Genomic DNA, 15506 nt, shown 5'->3' on the forward strand with positions numbered 1-15506 from the left:
AGCAAAACAAATTCCCTAAATGGCTATATATAAAATACATATGTCTCATTCTGCACCCTAAATTCACCACCTTTATATAATAGCCTACTGTTGAATTTGCCTGCCTCAAGTTTTTCTGGACTCCAATCCATCCCCCATTCAGCCACCAAAGTGATTTTCCTAAGGTGAATGTCTAACCATATTATTCCCCCCCCCCCCAGACCTCCCACCCTTCCAGTTCCCCCCCCCCAACTCCTCCCTCAATAAACTCTAGTGGCACTCAATCACCTCCAGGATCATATAGAAAACTTGTGTTTGGCATTCAAAGCCATTTATAACATAGCCCCCTCCTACCTTTTTGATCTCACAACTACTCCCTAACACTTACTCTTTGTTCCAGTGACACTGGCCTCTTGGCTTTTCCTTAAACAAGATACTTGATCTCAAGGCTTCAGGCATTTCTCCAGCTGTCCTCCATGCTAGACTACTCTCCCTCCTCATCTTTATCTACTAACTCCCCTGGCTTCCTTTAAGTCCCAACTAAAATCCAGTCTTCTACAGAAAGTCTTCCCCTGTCTCTTCATTCTAGTTCCTTCTCTCTCTTATTTTCTATTTATTCCGTACATAGCCTTTTGTAATTTTTTTTCGTTTACCCCATTAGATTATGAATTCCTTGGTTGCAGGGACTGTCTTTTGCCATTTTTTGTAATCCCTAAGGGCTTAGCATAGTGCCTGGCACATATTAGATAATTTAAAAATGTTTACTGACTGTAATGGATCACGTTTCATTATCAGTCCTCTGAAATCAAGAATTGTTATTGTATTGATCATAGTTCTTACAACTTTCGAAGTATTTTGTTTTTCAGTGTTGTTACTATATAAATTGTTCTGGTTCTGCTCATTCCATTCTTAAAAGTCCTCAAAATTTTTATTTTTATAAGATGGATGTCATAATTATTCTTCTGTTGTTTACCTCATTTTTATCAGTTCATATAAATTCTAAAGGTAATAGTGCCTAAAGTTCTAGCAAGCTAAGTTTTTCAGCAACCTCAAACTGCCTTAATGTCTGCTGTCTAAGGTAAGTCAACTCCCTTACTCCCATTCTCTTCTCATTGCTCTATACGTATTCAGGGTGTCAAGAACTGAAAAGATCTTAGAGGCAGGCCACCTAGTCCAAATTAAATCTAACCAAAAATCCTCTCTACAATATATTGGACAAGTGTTGTCCAGCCTCGGCTTGAAGATCTCCACTTGAACTTTCTGTACTTTCTATGTAATCTTTTTTTTTTTTTAAGAATTTATCGAGGCTGGTACTTTATCAATTAACAATCAATCAAAACACATTTATTAAGTGCTTGCTATGTTCCAGACTCTATAAATACAAAAATAAAAATGAAGCAGCCCCAGTATGAAACTGATAGCTATCATTCATTACCTTGAAAACTCCTTGAAGATGCTATAGGATTCCTGTAGTCTTAGAGTGGCCTAGAGCATTCAGTGCCAGAATGTGAGGCTTGAGGCCAGTTCTCTATTCATTGCCAAAATGAATTCAGCAACAAAAATGCCAATAGTCATCATAAGCTTTACTAAAAAAAATAAAATAAAATTGTATTAGATGCTAATGCATCTTGATCTAGAAACTGGATTTGCGAGTTTATACTGTTTCCTCTTCAAGAACCTGAAGGGTGGAGGAGGAGGCAGTTCCTAGGACAAATAACATTGTGTGTCCCTCCCCACCTACTCAACCTTTTTTAGAATTGAAATATGCTAACAATGAACTTTGAAGGAAAAAGACCGGAAAGTCACAAGAGCCTGTAGTTTGAGGGGGTGGTTTAGGAAAGGGACATTATCTTCAAGCAGCTTTAGTATTATGCATTCATTATATACATATGCTATAGGATTCCTGTAGTCTTAGAGCGGCCTAGAGCACTTAGAGACCTCAGTAGGTCTGAATTACCTCTTCTCCAAAATGAGAGGGTAGACTGGACAGCTTTCTAAAGGCCCTTACAACTCTAAATCTTGTAATAATGACCCTCAAGCCTAGCCCTTTCAAAAGCAAGCTGGGGGATGGTCTTTAGCAGCTCGGACCTTTTTCTTTTCTTTTTTATTGTATCACATTTACACAAGCTTTAAATTTAGCAAAGCACTTTACCTATTAGTGATTTACCTTTTATCTCTCAAAATTTCCACAACAATCCCATGGAGCTGGGTAGTATTATTTCCATTTTATAAAAAAAGGATTAAGGTGAGATTTGAAATACAACTCACTCACTGTACTCTCCACATTTCTACTATCGGCTAGAGAATTTAGGATTACTCAACAAAAATTTGTTGTGTTTACTTTGGGTCAGTCACCATTCTAAAACCTGGGAATACAAACACATTGACTCTGTCTTCAAGAAGCTTCACATGTAAATAATAAGGGAGAAAACACGTATTAAGGAGGAAAGGGTCTCTGTAGAACGTGGGATTTTTAGCTAGTAGCTGAAGGAAGGCAAGAGATAGAGATGAGAGGAGCGAATTCCAGGCATGAGGGGCAACCAGTTAAAAGTCAGAGTCTAGAGATGGAGTGTCTCGTCAAAGAAACAAGTAAGCTAGAGTTACTGGATAGAAGAATACGTGGGAAGGAGCAGCTGTAAGAAGACTGAAAAGGTGGGAGGGGGCGAGATAATAAAGGGCTTGCAACGCTTTTATATCTGTGGGTTTTGTGGCAATTCCTGCGTTTTAGGAAGATCGCTTTCGCCGAGTGGAAGATAGACTGGCTTGGGCAGAGACCCACCTGCAGGCTATTAGAACAGACCAGGTGTGAGGAGGTAACCCGCACCTGAACTGAGGCAGTGTCCCAGCGATTGAAAATCCAGGGTTCCAGGGTACCAATTGAATGGAGTGAGCTAGTGACCTCTACCTAGTTCCTGGAAGGATTCAGGCTTGATTCCGCAACCCTCGGTTACGTGCATATTCATTCTTAATCTTACAACCTTTTAAGTGTTTATTCCTTTAAAAAGCCACAAGCACAATTAAGTGCTTGCTCAGCCGGTTCTTGGTCTTTAGAGCCGCACCCGCCAGGAAACAAAAACAAAACAGTCCCTGCCCTCGGGATGTTTACACTCGAAGGGGAAGAAGGGGCGAGACACACTCAAAGATAAACTAATCTCAGCCGCAGGCTTTTAAATCGAGATTTAAGGCTCGAGGAGCCCGGGGTGCTTAGGTGCTCCCAGTCCAAAACAGAGGGAAAGTGAACACAAAGTAATAAGGGGGCGGGCCCTCACAAAGGCGGGAATCAGTCTAGGCCTCTCTTTTTCCAGAAATCGTATAGCGGAAACAGAAAATGGGGAGTTTTCGAAGCGAGTAGGAGGAAGGGCCTACAGGAGGCGAGGCACACAACCGGAAATTTCCCTCCGGAAGGGTCCCCAAGATTCCTAGGGCCTCAATGCCGCGCCGAAGTTCCCAAGCGCTCTCCGAAGGCCGAAACACTTAAAAACGAATCTCGGATCAGGGAACATGCGCAGAAGACGTTAACCGAGCACAGGGGGCGGAAGGGGCCCCAGCAGCCAACATGGCAGCCAAGCCTGGGACCTTCGCAGCCCGAGACTCAACAACCCTCCTTCCTCTGGTCTTGTTCCCAGTAGGCCCCTCCCCGCTCTGAGTGAAACCTGCCCGACGCGTCAGCCCCTTCTGCGCAAGCGCGGCAGTGGCCGTCCCGTGAGCCTCCCCGACTCCCCAGAGCCAGCCGGAGTGGCCTTTGCAGCCACCGTCGCGGCGGTCGCTGAGGGAGCGGGGGGCGGGGCGGGAGGAGACTCGCGCTGCCTGCGCGGCGGGGCAGCCGAGGGAGCTCGAGGAGTCCGGGGCCTGGGCGCGAGGGGATCGCTACGGGGGAGGGGGCCATGGTCCTGCGCCAAGGCCGGTGACGGCGGGGCGGAGCAGAGTGGAGCAACCCGGGACTGTGAGCACGTCTCTTCCCGGGGGCCTCGCCCTCCTCCTCCTGCCGTCGCCGCCGCCGCTGGCCGCGATTATGTCCGGCCGCCGTTGCGCTGGCGGGGGAGGACCCGGCGCGGGCGCGGCCTCGACGGGGGAGGCCGTGGAGCCCGCGGCCCGGGAGCTGTTCGAGGCTTGTCGGAACGGGGACGTGGAACGCGTCAAAAAGTTGGTGACCCCGGAGAAGGTGAACAGCCGCGACACGGCGGGCAGGAAGTCCACCCCCCTCCACTTCGCCGCAGGTAACTAACTTAGGGGGCCCGCGGCCGGCCGGAAGTGGAGCGCATCCCCTCCCCCCCCCCCACGACCGGGGTCGTCTGGGAGGTTGTACCCCTTCCCCACCGCCAGCTGCTGGGCCCCTGGCGGAACCCGCGGCGCAACACTGGGCCCAGGTTCCCAGAGAGGGGGGATGGGGAGGCTGCGGGCCCTGACCCCACCCACCACTTAGGTGGCGTTTTGTTGTTTGTTTTTAACCTCCCGAACTCAACACCTTGATTTCCGGTCCTCATCACTCGACTTCGGTCCTGCACCTCTGGCTACCCTAACTCACGCTTGGGGTGGTTGGAAGGGTAAAGAAGCTCCTACCCTGCCCCCAACCTATATGATTCCTCTTGTCCTACCCGAAACGTCTACCATTAAATCTTTGGGTTCAGGCGCTAAAGGCCTGAGTTCTAACTCAAGTGCTAATGGAGGGAGAGGAAGGGGGTAATAGCCAGCAGCGAAGATTAAACTTGAACAAGTCAGTTCAGTGAGTATATGTTACATAAATGAGTATAATAAAAAATATTGCAAGCTTAAAGGAAAGGACCAGTCAGAGCTATTAGAAAATCCGGCGGCGAAATTACTTTTTGGGGTGAGGGATTTACAGAGGGAGTACACAGTAAGTTTAGCAGATTTGCTGCCATACTTTTGGCCTTGTCTCACTAGACCCTGGACTTGGAAATTTTTATTTGGGATGGGGGTGGGGGGAGAAAAGGGCCTAGCTTGATAAGTGGGTGGGACAAAGGGATTCCGACAAATTGTGGTCCGTAGTACATCTATTTGAGAATTTATTTGGGACTAGCCCTACTTAAACTTTTCATTAGGGTGGGGTCCTATCTTTGCTAAGAAATAATAAAGCCTGCCATTTGTGTATCACTTTACAATTTGCAAAGTTCACATGTATTGTTTCGTTTAAAGCTTATGTTAATTTTTTTTTTCCTTGAACAAAAATCAAGTTTTATTTTCACCCCCACCTTTTTAAAAAAATTCTCTTACTAAAACATGAGGGAGAACGGGCAGTATAGGAATGCTGGGTAGAGGCAGGGTTAGAAAAATCAATATGGGAGATCTCCAATGACTTGCTGTTCCTATTTTATACAATTTTGTCTAAGGCTTTTTTAATGGATACTGTCTTTGTCATGGCCAGCATGCAGGAACTTCTGTTAGGCAGTGTGGGTTACAGCAAAACAACTGCTTCCTGACTTGGGGGAAAGTAACAAATTGATTTAATAATATGAAAACAAGATGATTTAGATTCCACTCAGTCTGTGGGACAGGAAAGCATTTAGTAGAAAGCCTTTGAAGATGAGTAAAAATATAATCTAGATGTCTGTAGTTAATGTTGGTTCTCCTCCCCCACCTTTATCCAGAGACCTCATGTTCCCTCTCTGCAACCTTCCTACACCTAAACTTGCCTCACCTTTAGCCTCCAATTACTGATTATAAGAATTTGAAAGGGGAGGGGAGGAGACAAGAATGGGGAAAAGGTTGTAAAAGTAAAGATTAATGCAAGAGGTTTTAAGTTAAACGGAAATTCAATCTAAATGAGAACTCCTTAGTTTTTAAATAATGAATAAAACTTGTACATTTTTTTTTCCATTGAGGAAAGTAATTCTGTAACCTCCATTTTATAAACTGTAATGTTGATACAGTGAGTGATATTTTGTAAATATCTGTGTTGGAATCTTTTCATGGATGGTTCTCTGTAATAAGCATGTGTGTATATGTGCATACACACATGCGTACACTTACAATTTTTTGCTTGTAAATAAAATAGGAGACTTTTTAGTAACTTGCATATCTTTAAGGTAGAGGTTTGACTTCACATGGAAAAACTGACTACACGTATCAACATTTATGAAGTGTCTACTCTGTGCCGGGGGGAGCATTGTGCTTAACTCTGGGGATATTAAGAAAAAATCGAGCAATTTCTGCCATCAAGTAACTTGCATTCTGTAGAAGATCACAGTAAATAAGTAAATAAATACAATGTAATTTGTGGGAGAAACAGTAATAGCTGGGGGGGAGGGGGGAGGGAGAAGGATCAGGAAATACCTCTTACAGAAGAAGGAACTTTAACTGACCTTTGAAAGAAGATTGCTATTCTAAGAATTGGAGGTGAGGAGTGGAGTCCATTCTAGGCGTGGAGGACAGCCTATGCAAAGGTATGGAAGTTGAGAGTGCAGATACAATTTTTGACCTTTATATCCCTGGTACTTATCAAATTATACAGTAAGTGCTTAATAAATATTTTGATTGAGGGTGACCTCTGTTGAGAGGCATTGAATAGGCCATTTTGGCTAAACTTTAGAGAGTGTAAAGAGTGTGTATTAAGTTTTAAAGGGAGGCTGGAGCCAGACTGAAGATCTTTAAATGATAAACAAAAGAGTATATATTTTATCCTAAAGGCAATAGGTAACTACTGAAGCTTTTTTTAGCTGAAGAGTGACCTGCTACTAAGCCAACTGTCCTTGAATAAGATCTATTTAGCATGTGGAGGGAGAGACTTGAGTAGGAGCTATCAATTAGGAAACTGTTACACGCCCCAATGTGGTGGCTGTGTGAACAAAGATATGGGGACAGATTTGGAAGACATGCTGAGTCATTATGTGGGTAAGAGAGTTTAGGGTTGAAGGCTACAAGGTTGTGAACCTGGATGACTAGAAGGATAGTAATCCCCCTTAACAGAAATAGGGAAGCTCTGAGGAGAGGTGGGGTTGGAGAGAAAGATGAGTTCTGTTTTGTCCAAAGACATTTGGAGCTATGAGGCATCCAGTTGGTGATGTTGTTTTGGCACTCAGGAGAGAGACTATAGCTGGATTTGTGTAGGTCTGAATATGTGGACTCATCACATAGAGAGATAATAGTTAAATTCTTGGAAACTGATGATCATTAAAAGAGACAGTATTGAGAGTGAGGAAACTTCATTTTCCTTGGATTCCTAGACAAATAATTACATAAAAGGAAAGTCATGGGTTTTCCCCCTCAAATGATAGTGGTAGTATGAGGGCCACAGACTGTAGAAAAGAAGCCATAATAAGTAGTATGTAAGGCCAGAAAAAATGTTTAGAAAAATTCTAGTTTCAAAAAGTGGGAAGAAATATCAACTAGGTATTGCAAGAATTAATTTTTGTCTAAATTTTCAATTTGTTGTTTTGTTGTTTTTTTTTTTACAGAAAACTCTTAAGAGTCTTAGATACTTTTCACTATAGAATTATATCACATACTTTCAGCCAGGGATGTGTGTTGAGTCCTTAGTGGAAAAACACAGCAATGGAATTGAATTTTCTGATTGGGTATCAGATTCTAATTTTGTGCATGTATTATTTTTCATTGTTTATCCTTAAATATAATTTTCCCTAGAATACTTGCCAAGCATCAGCCCAATTTGAACTCTGTCTCTCCTAACAATCTCCCATGAGCTGAGATAAAGTGAGGTATTTGTGAAGTGCTTTGCAAACCTAAAAGTACTAAATAAATGCTATCTATTATTATTACAGGTAAAGGAGTTCTGCAAAATTAACCAATATGTCCAAAAAGTCGTGTATTCACCTCATTCTTAAACCCTCAAAAACTTGGTTTAAATACTTTGTTATATATGAGACCTTTCTTTTTGTTACTCGTTTTCTAGGGGATTATGCCTGGAGGTGCAGTCTTTAGGCCAGAGGGTCTAGACATTTCTTCAAATAATTCCATATTGGTTCCCAGAATAGTTCAGCTAGTTGACAACTCTTAGAGGACTATGCCACACATCCTCTTTTACCTGCTCTTCCATTTCTGAACATACCTTAAAAAAAAAAGTTGTTGGTTGAGTTATTCTTTGCTTCTACATTTATGGCTTCAGGCAGCTACCATTTTTATTCATTACTAAAGTTGTTTCTCTTTGAATTCTTCCTCACTCATGGGTTTATAGCTTCCTCTGTAGAATGAACTCTTTGGTTCCTATCTAGACTTCCTCTGAATCCTTCGAATCCTATTCTACTAAAACTTAGGGTGAATGTCATTCCCAGTGGTTCCTCTTTCTCCATCACAAACTCTAGGAGGTAGGGCTCTCTTGTCTTCAAGGTTCAGTTAACAATCATTTATTGAGCCAGCCACTATGCTAAGTGCTGGAGATCAAAAGAAAGGCATAGACATAAGTCCCTGCTCTCGAGGAACACTCAGTCTGATAGAAGAGATAGAAACTATGTAGAAAGAAATTATATACGGGATAAATTGGAAATAAGCAACAGGGGAAAGACCCTACCACCAAGGAGGAGTTAGGAAAGGTTTCTTGCAGATAGTAGGATTTTAGCTGAGATGTGAAGGAAGCCAGAGGAAATAGGAGAAGGAGATGAAAGGGGAAAGCGTTCCAAGCATAAGGGTTGGGACAATGAGTTCCAAGCATGAGGGACAGCAAGTGAAGATGCCCAGACTTGGGAGATATCGTGTCTACTTCAAGAAACAGCTAGGATACCAAGGTCACTTGATCCCAAAGGGTGGGGGAGATAAGGAGCAAGGTTCTCCTCCAGCAACTAACTCTTCTCTGTTAGAATAAGATTCAGTATAAAATTTTCCTTTGTTGGTTCCTTCACCTTTTGGAAGGTGAAATTGTTATTAAGGCAAATCAAGAAGTTACTCAAAGTACTTTGCTTTTGGTGGAGATATTGGTCTAGCAAATTATCTAATGTTTAAAATCCCACATCGCTATTTTATGCCTCTTTACCAGGCTTATGATGTTTCATGAAATTTCTTTTTTTCTGTCAAGAACTTCTCTAATATGTTCCAGTGATAACATATATAGTCTATACTTCTGTTACTCTTTCCATTGACCTTGACTAAGATGCTGTCTAACATATCTTCTAAGTAGTCTCACCTGAGTATTCCTCCTTACTATACCATGCTACCCTACTTTTACTTAACCTTTTTCTTTCAAGTAAGCTATATTTATTCAGAACTATATTCCAGTCAGATATTATCCTTCCAAGTCTCAATGATACCAGTGTATTCAAATTTGCTTACTTATGTTCAGACCTCTAGTTCGACTTGCATTTTATGTAAACTTGGGGTATTTATGTATAGATAGACATTTGTGACCCTGTGTCTTACCACTAGAAACTTCCTTGGATTTTGCTTTCTGGGAACTTCTGGATGTCTCAGTTGCTATTTTTGTTTTGTTTTGTTTTCATAAATTGTGGCTATGCCCTTTATCTAGCTTGGTATATGTACTTAGGCAGTTTTCTTCCTCCTCAACACATTTAATTTTAAACCTTTTTTATTAAATTTGCAAGGCACTCAGAAAGTACATTCTTAACAGCATTTGTTAGTTGTGCTATATCTTGGTCTGGCATCCCTAGGTTTTAAGCCTTGATGTAGAAATCAAAATCCTTCTCTAAGATATTGTAATCTTTTACTCTTCTTTTCTGTTCAGACTTTTTGTAGCCCACGATGTGAACTAGCAGAATATGATTGTATATCTTAGGACCAAGTACATTTAGTTCTTCTTTCAAAAGAAAAGTTTGGGTCAAAGGATATGAACAGGCAGTTTTCAGAGAAAGAAATTAAAGCTATCTATAAGCACATGAAGAAATGCTCTAATTCACTATTGATTAGAGAAATGCAAATCAAAACAACTCTGAGGTACCACATCTCACCAGTCAGATTGGCTAAGATGACAAAACAGGAAAATGACAAATGCTGGAGAGGATGTGGGCAAACGGGAACACTAATGCATTGTTGGTGGAGTTGTGAACTGATCCAGCCTTTCTGGAGAGCAATCTGGAATTATGCCCAAAGGGCTATAAATACTTTCATACCCTTTGATCCAACAATACCACTCCTAGGGTTATATCCCAAAGAGATCATAGAAATGGGAGAAAGACCCATACGTACAAAAATGTTTATAGCAGCTCTTTTTGTGGTGGCAAAGAATTGGAAATTAAGGGGGTGTCCATCAATTGGGGAATGGCTGAACAAGTTGTGGTATATGCATGTTATGGAATACTATTGTGCTATAAGAAACGAGGAGCAGGCAGTCTTCATGTTTACCTGGAGAGGATTAAAAGAACTGATGCTGAGTGAGAAGAGTAGAACCAGTAGAAATTTGTACACAATTACAGACACAACATATATGTGATGACCAACTTTGATAGACTGGACTCTTCTCAGCAATGCAGTGATATAAGTCAATCCCAAAAGACGCATGATGGAGAGAAAAATGTGCATCCAGAGAAAGAACTAGAAAGAACTAAGTTTATATCCAGGTGGAAGCAAAATACCTGATCTTTTTCGTTCTCTTATTTGGTTTTATGTCCTCTTTACCATTTTTCATTCCAGCTGGTACAATCCGTCCTTATAACCTGACCAATGTATAATGTGAAAGTATTTACAGGATCCAATACTTGACTATAAGCTGCCAATGGGGGGGGGGGGACAAAATGTGAAATTCAAGGAATTGTGGAGTTGAATCCTGTAAACTAAAAGGAAACAAACAAATTAATAATTGAAAGCATCCTGCAATTTCCCCCCAAAAAAAAGTTTGCTTCTAATACTAATAATAAATATTAATAAGGCTTTTTTTTGGAGTTTCCTTAATCAGGTAGAATAAGGGAACCAGTCTTCTGACATTTAATGTCCAGAATGGTTCCAAATCTGGAATTAAGAAAGAAAACAACAGGACCTTTTTGAAATTATCTATAAAGAACTGAAGAAAGTCCACATAGCTGATAACGCTTTAGTTTTCTGATCGTTAGCTCCATTAGATTGTAAGCTTCTTGAGGGCAAGTACTTTCTTTTGCCTTTTTCTGTATCTCTAGCATTTACCACAGTGCCTGGCACACAACATGCATTTAATAAATGTATTCTGGTTGATTGGCCAAAAAGGAAGGGCTCTAATGGCCAGTCTTTTTATGTAACCCCAAAGTGAACACAGACAGGAAAAAAGTACAGACGGAAGGAAAAGAAAAACTGAATGAAAGCATTTATTAAGCCCTTACTGTGTGTAAAGCACTGATGACACAAATAGAAAAGCAAGACAGTCCACATTCTAATGGAGAAGACAACACATACTTGCACTGAACATCAGATGGAAAGGCCCACTAGTTCTTAGAGTTCATCTTCTTTTGCATCACTTCCACTGACAAAATAGTATTTGTTTCTAAGTTCAACGATTTAAAAGTGTCAAGGACGTTGGTAGTGAGAACTTTCTTAGTTGAATCTTCAGTAGATGCAGCTAGGGGGAGGAGTGGAACAAGTCTTAGTGCACCCACAGGTCATACCTCCACAAGGGTTATTCCTTTTTGTGGTGGCAGTGGGCAGTGGTATGGGGGGTGGCGGGAAAGGGAATGATGTTACTTTCCCAGCACTTGGGCATAGTGTTAGGGTCTTTTCCAGTGAGTCTCAGGGAAGATGATGGCAGTGGTTTGAATCACCTGGCATGTGATGTTCCCATTTCTCACTCAGGAAACCTTTGGAGGGTTTTCTCACCTGTCTAACTCTGATGCCTCAGTTGTCCTGCAGAGCACCATCTTCCACTTGAGTGATTCATTACCTAGATAAATGCTACCTAATGCCTCAAGAGAGAAGAGGTAGCAGTGATAGAGCTGTGAAGATTTCAAACAGAAGGGGACCAGAGAACATGAAATGAACAGTAGGGATAGAGCCCTGTAAGAAGAAATAAACACTGGAACAGCTTTCTGAACTTGGCAGAAGTCTTCTGTTTTTACTGTACCCAGACCACAAGCATAGGAAATTTGGGGAAGGAGAGTTCCAACCTACCTTCCCAGCCTTATTACATACTACTCCTCTTCATGTATTCAGTGATCCAGTATGGTCTTCTACATCCAGAGCACTCCATTTACCATCTTCATTCTTTGTGCTGTATGTTCCCCATATCTGGAATGCACTTTTCCCTCACCTTCATTTCTTAAGAACCCCTAGTTTCCTCTAAAACTTAGCCCAAGTGCTATCTTATACATGAAACCTTTCCTGAGCCTCCCAATTCTGAGAATCCCACCTCTCACCTTTTTTTTTTTTTTAAAGCAATTGGGGTTAAGTAACTTGCTCAAGGTTACACAGCCAGTTATTTCTGGGTGTGATGCTAAGTATCTGAGTCTAGATTTGATCCCCAAGTTATCCGGACACTGGGGCTGGTGCTCTTATTTGCTGGGCCACCTGGATGCCCCTAAGCAATTGGGGGTTAAGTAACTTGCTGAAGGTTACATGGCCAGGTGTTTCTGGGTGAATGCTAAATGTCTGAGCCCAGATTTGATCCCCAGGTCATCCCGACATTGGGGCCGGTGCTCTTACTGCTGTGCTACCTGGCCACCCCTCACCTCTCACCTTTTATCACATGATTTTCCTAATAGAATATAAGCTTGTGGAGGGCATATACTGGTTCACTTTTGTCATATTTATCCAGAATCTGGCTATGAATAAATGCTTATTGGTTGGTACTTCAAAAGCTCTTAAGGGTTTTCTTTTATACTCACTATTAGTCCATGTGACAAATAAAGATACCATCTGTGCAAACGCTCAGCATTCTTATATAACTGGTCTTAAGATAAAACACTGCTGAATCTCTTCCAAAGATAAGGTCTGAATGTAACTATGAAAGAAAACACCAAATTGTCTTATATGAAGTTTTACTTCATGTTTCTGTGGGGAGGGATTGGATCTAGAGATTTTGGATTTTATTTTTTCTCAACTATCCTAATTTCCAAAGACATCAAAAAATTGCAATATTAGAAATATATCCTTTCACTTCCTACTGAACCCTACTCACTGAATTTTATTTCCTAGATTGATAAAAAATAAAACTGTCAGAGCCCTAGAGAACCTTTAGCTACAGTCTCAGGATAGATTCTATATTCCAAGATTGCATGACATAGTCTTCCTAACTTGGTTCCCAAAGGGGTATCCATCTTTCCCTTTGTAATCTCTAAATTAATCTTAGCTACCATTTGTAAGCCATCAGAGAGATACATATTCCCAGAAATAGAAATTATTTCTGTTGTAGCATGGTGGTCTCCATGTAAATCCATTCCCTTTTCCCATCAAAGTTCATTGATTCTATTTTCTCTGCATTCTTTATTATTTTGTACAACAGCTAGCACATATCTGAGTTGCTGCACCTCTGGGACACCAGCCTAGGTGGTGTTGTTTATTTTATGATCCTATTTGGGGTGAGAGTGGCCTCAGAGGACTGACCCCCTCATTTTGTTTTTTTGTTTTGATAAAAAAAAATTTTATTGTTTACTTTTAGTTTACAAGATTCAGTTCCACATTCCCTTGAGTTTCAAATTTTCTCCCCCCCCCCCCCCATGGCTGCGTGTAATCAAGTATAGAATCTGCAAATACTTTAACATTAGATGTTAGGTTGTGAAGAAGGATTATAACCGATGGGATGAACAGTGGGAAAGAGGAAGCAAAGCCAAGCAAGAAAAAGAAAGAGAGCAGGTATTTTGCTTCAGTCTGCATTCAGACTCTGTTTTCTCTAGTTCTTTTTGGTTCTTTCTCTGAATGTAGGCATCTTTTTCCATCATGAGTCTTTTGGGGTTGTCTTATAGCCTTGCATTGCTAAGAAGAGTCCAGTCTATGTCATTACACATATGTTGTGTCTGTAATTGTGTGCAGATTTCTCCTGGTTCTGCTCTTCCCACTCAGCATGAGTTTGTATAAGTCTCTCCAGGAGCATGTGAAATCCGTCTGCTCCTCATTTCTTTTAGCACAATAATATTCCATTACATTCTTATACCACAACTTGTTCAGCCATTCCCCAATTGATGGGTATCCCCTTAATTTCCAGTTCTTTGCCACTACAAAAAGAGCTGCTAAAAATATTTTTGTACATACAGGTCTTCCTCCCACTTCTATGGTCTCTTTGGGATACAACCTTAGAAGTGGTATTGCTGGGCCAAAGGGTATGCAATTAATTATAGCCTGTTGAACATAGTTCCAGATTTCTCTCCAGAATGGTTGAATCAGTTCACAACTCCACCAACAATGCATTAGTGTTCCAATTTTCCCACATCCTCTCCAGCATTTGTCATTTTCCTGTTTTGTTATCTTAGCCAATCTGACTGGTGAGATGTGGTACCTCAGAGTTGTTTTGATTTGTATTTCTCTAATCACTAGTGATTTGGAGCATTTTTTTCATATGCTTATAGATATCTTTAATTTCTTCCTCTGAGAACTGCCTGTTCATATCCTTTGACCATTTATCAATTGGGGAATGACTAGTATTCTTATAGATTTGACTCAAGTCTGTATATTTTAGAAATGAGGCCTTTATCAGAGACACTGGTTGTAAAAATTCTTTTCCCAATTTCCCACTTTCCTCTTAATCTTGGTTATTACATTGATTTTGTTTGTACAGAAACTTTTCAATTTAATGTAATCAAAATTATCCATTTTGCATTTTATAATGCTCTCTAAATTGTTTGGTCATAAAGTCCTCCCTTCTCCATGAGTCTGACAGGTACACTATTCCTTGCTTTCCCAGATTGCTTACAATATCAGCCTTTATACCTAGATTGTGCACCCATTTAGACTTGATTTTGGCATATGGTAGCAGGTAAAATGACCCCCTCATTTTGTAAGTGAGGAAGCTGAGTTCAGAGCAGTGAAAGGATTTGCCCAATGTGGAGGGAGTGGTAGGACCCAAATCTGAACCTCAGTGGGCTCACATCAAATCTAGCATTCTTCCTACTTTGTCACTTCTTGTTAGTTTTGCTTTTTGCTGTCTTTTAAAATTTGTACACATAATATCCTGATGCACCCCTTCTAGTGAATTCTCTGCAGTCATTATTCTGTTAGCATGCAATTTGCTTTGACCATTGTTGCTCCCCAGGCTTCCCTCTATTATGACTCTATGCTCAGGAGTAAGGTAGTGAAAATCTAGACTTGTCAAAATACTTTATTAGTCCACATATCTTCAGCCAGCAGTATAAACATAGCTAAAATGTCCCCATCTCTCAGAAATGAAGAACTTTATATTCTTTTCTCTTGCCCTTCCTATTCTGCTCATAGGTGTTAATATCCTTCCTTTTTTTCCCCAAATATAATTCAGATAGGCTGTCCCACTTCTGTTATTCTTTATCCTTATTATAACATTATTGGCATAGTCTTGCACATGTCCAAATTTCTTGAAATAAACTCACCTGGTTACTACAGCCTGATTTTTGCTAGTTTATTATTTCTCTAGCCTAATGGAGGATCCTTTTTTCCCAGTGTCTAGGGAATCTTATTTGAATCTCTGCCTCAAGTACTGTTCCTGTATTTGAATCTATAGTTATTCATATAGTGTTTACAAA

At 40.9% G+C, this 15506-nt stretch overlaps 1 protein-coding gene across 2 annotated transcripts in view; it reads left to right on the forward strand.

Moving 5' to 3' along the window:
* The first annotated feature begins 3877 nt into the window (after nucleotides 1-3877).
* TNKS2 (tankyrase 2) overlaps nucleotides 3878-15506 on the forward strand; it is a 66593-nt gene continuing 54964 nt past the window's right edge. Inside the window, exon 1 of one of the 2 annotated variants that reach the window (XM_069099219.1) lies at nucleotides 3878-4196. In XM_069099219.1, coding sequence (XP_068955320.1) covers nucleotides 3992-4196 — 205 coding nt within the window. In that variant the 5' untranslated portion in view covers nucleotides 3878-3991. The remainder of the gene's footprint in view (nucleotides 4197-15506) is intronic. The other variant, XM_069099221.1, reaches the window with a different exon arrangement.

The sequence above is a fragment of the Petaurus breviceps genome, unplaced genomic scaffold (assembly GCF_028583685.1).
Source record: "Petaurus breviceps papuanus isolate PSGF00001 unplaced genomic scaffold, PetGlider_PUasm1.0 37, whole genome shotgun sequence".
NCBI lineage: Eukaryota > Metazoa > Chordata > Mammalia > Diprotodontia > Petauridae > Petaurus > Petaurus breviceps.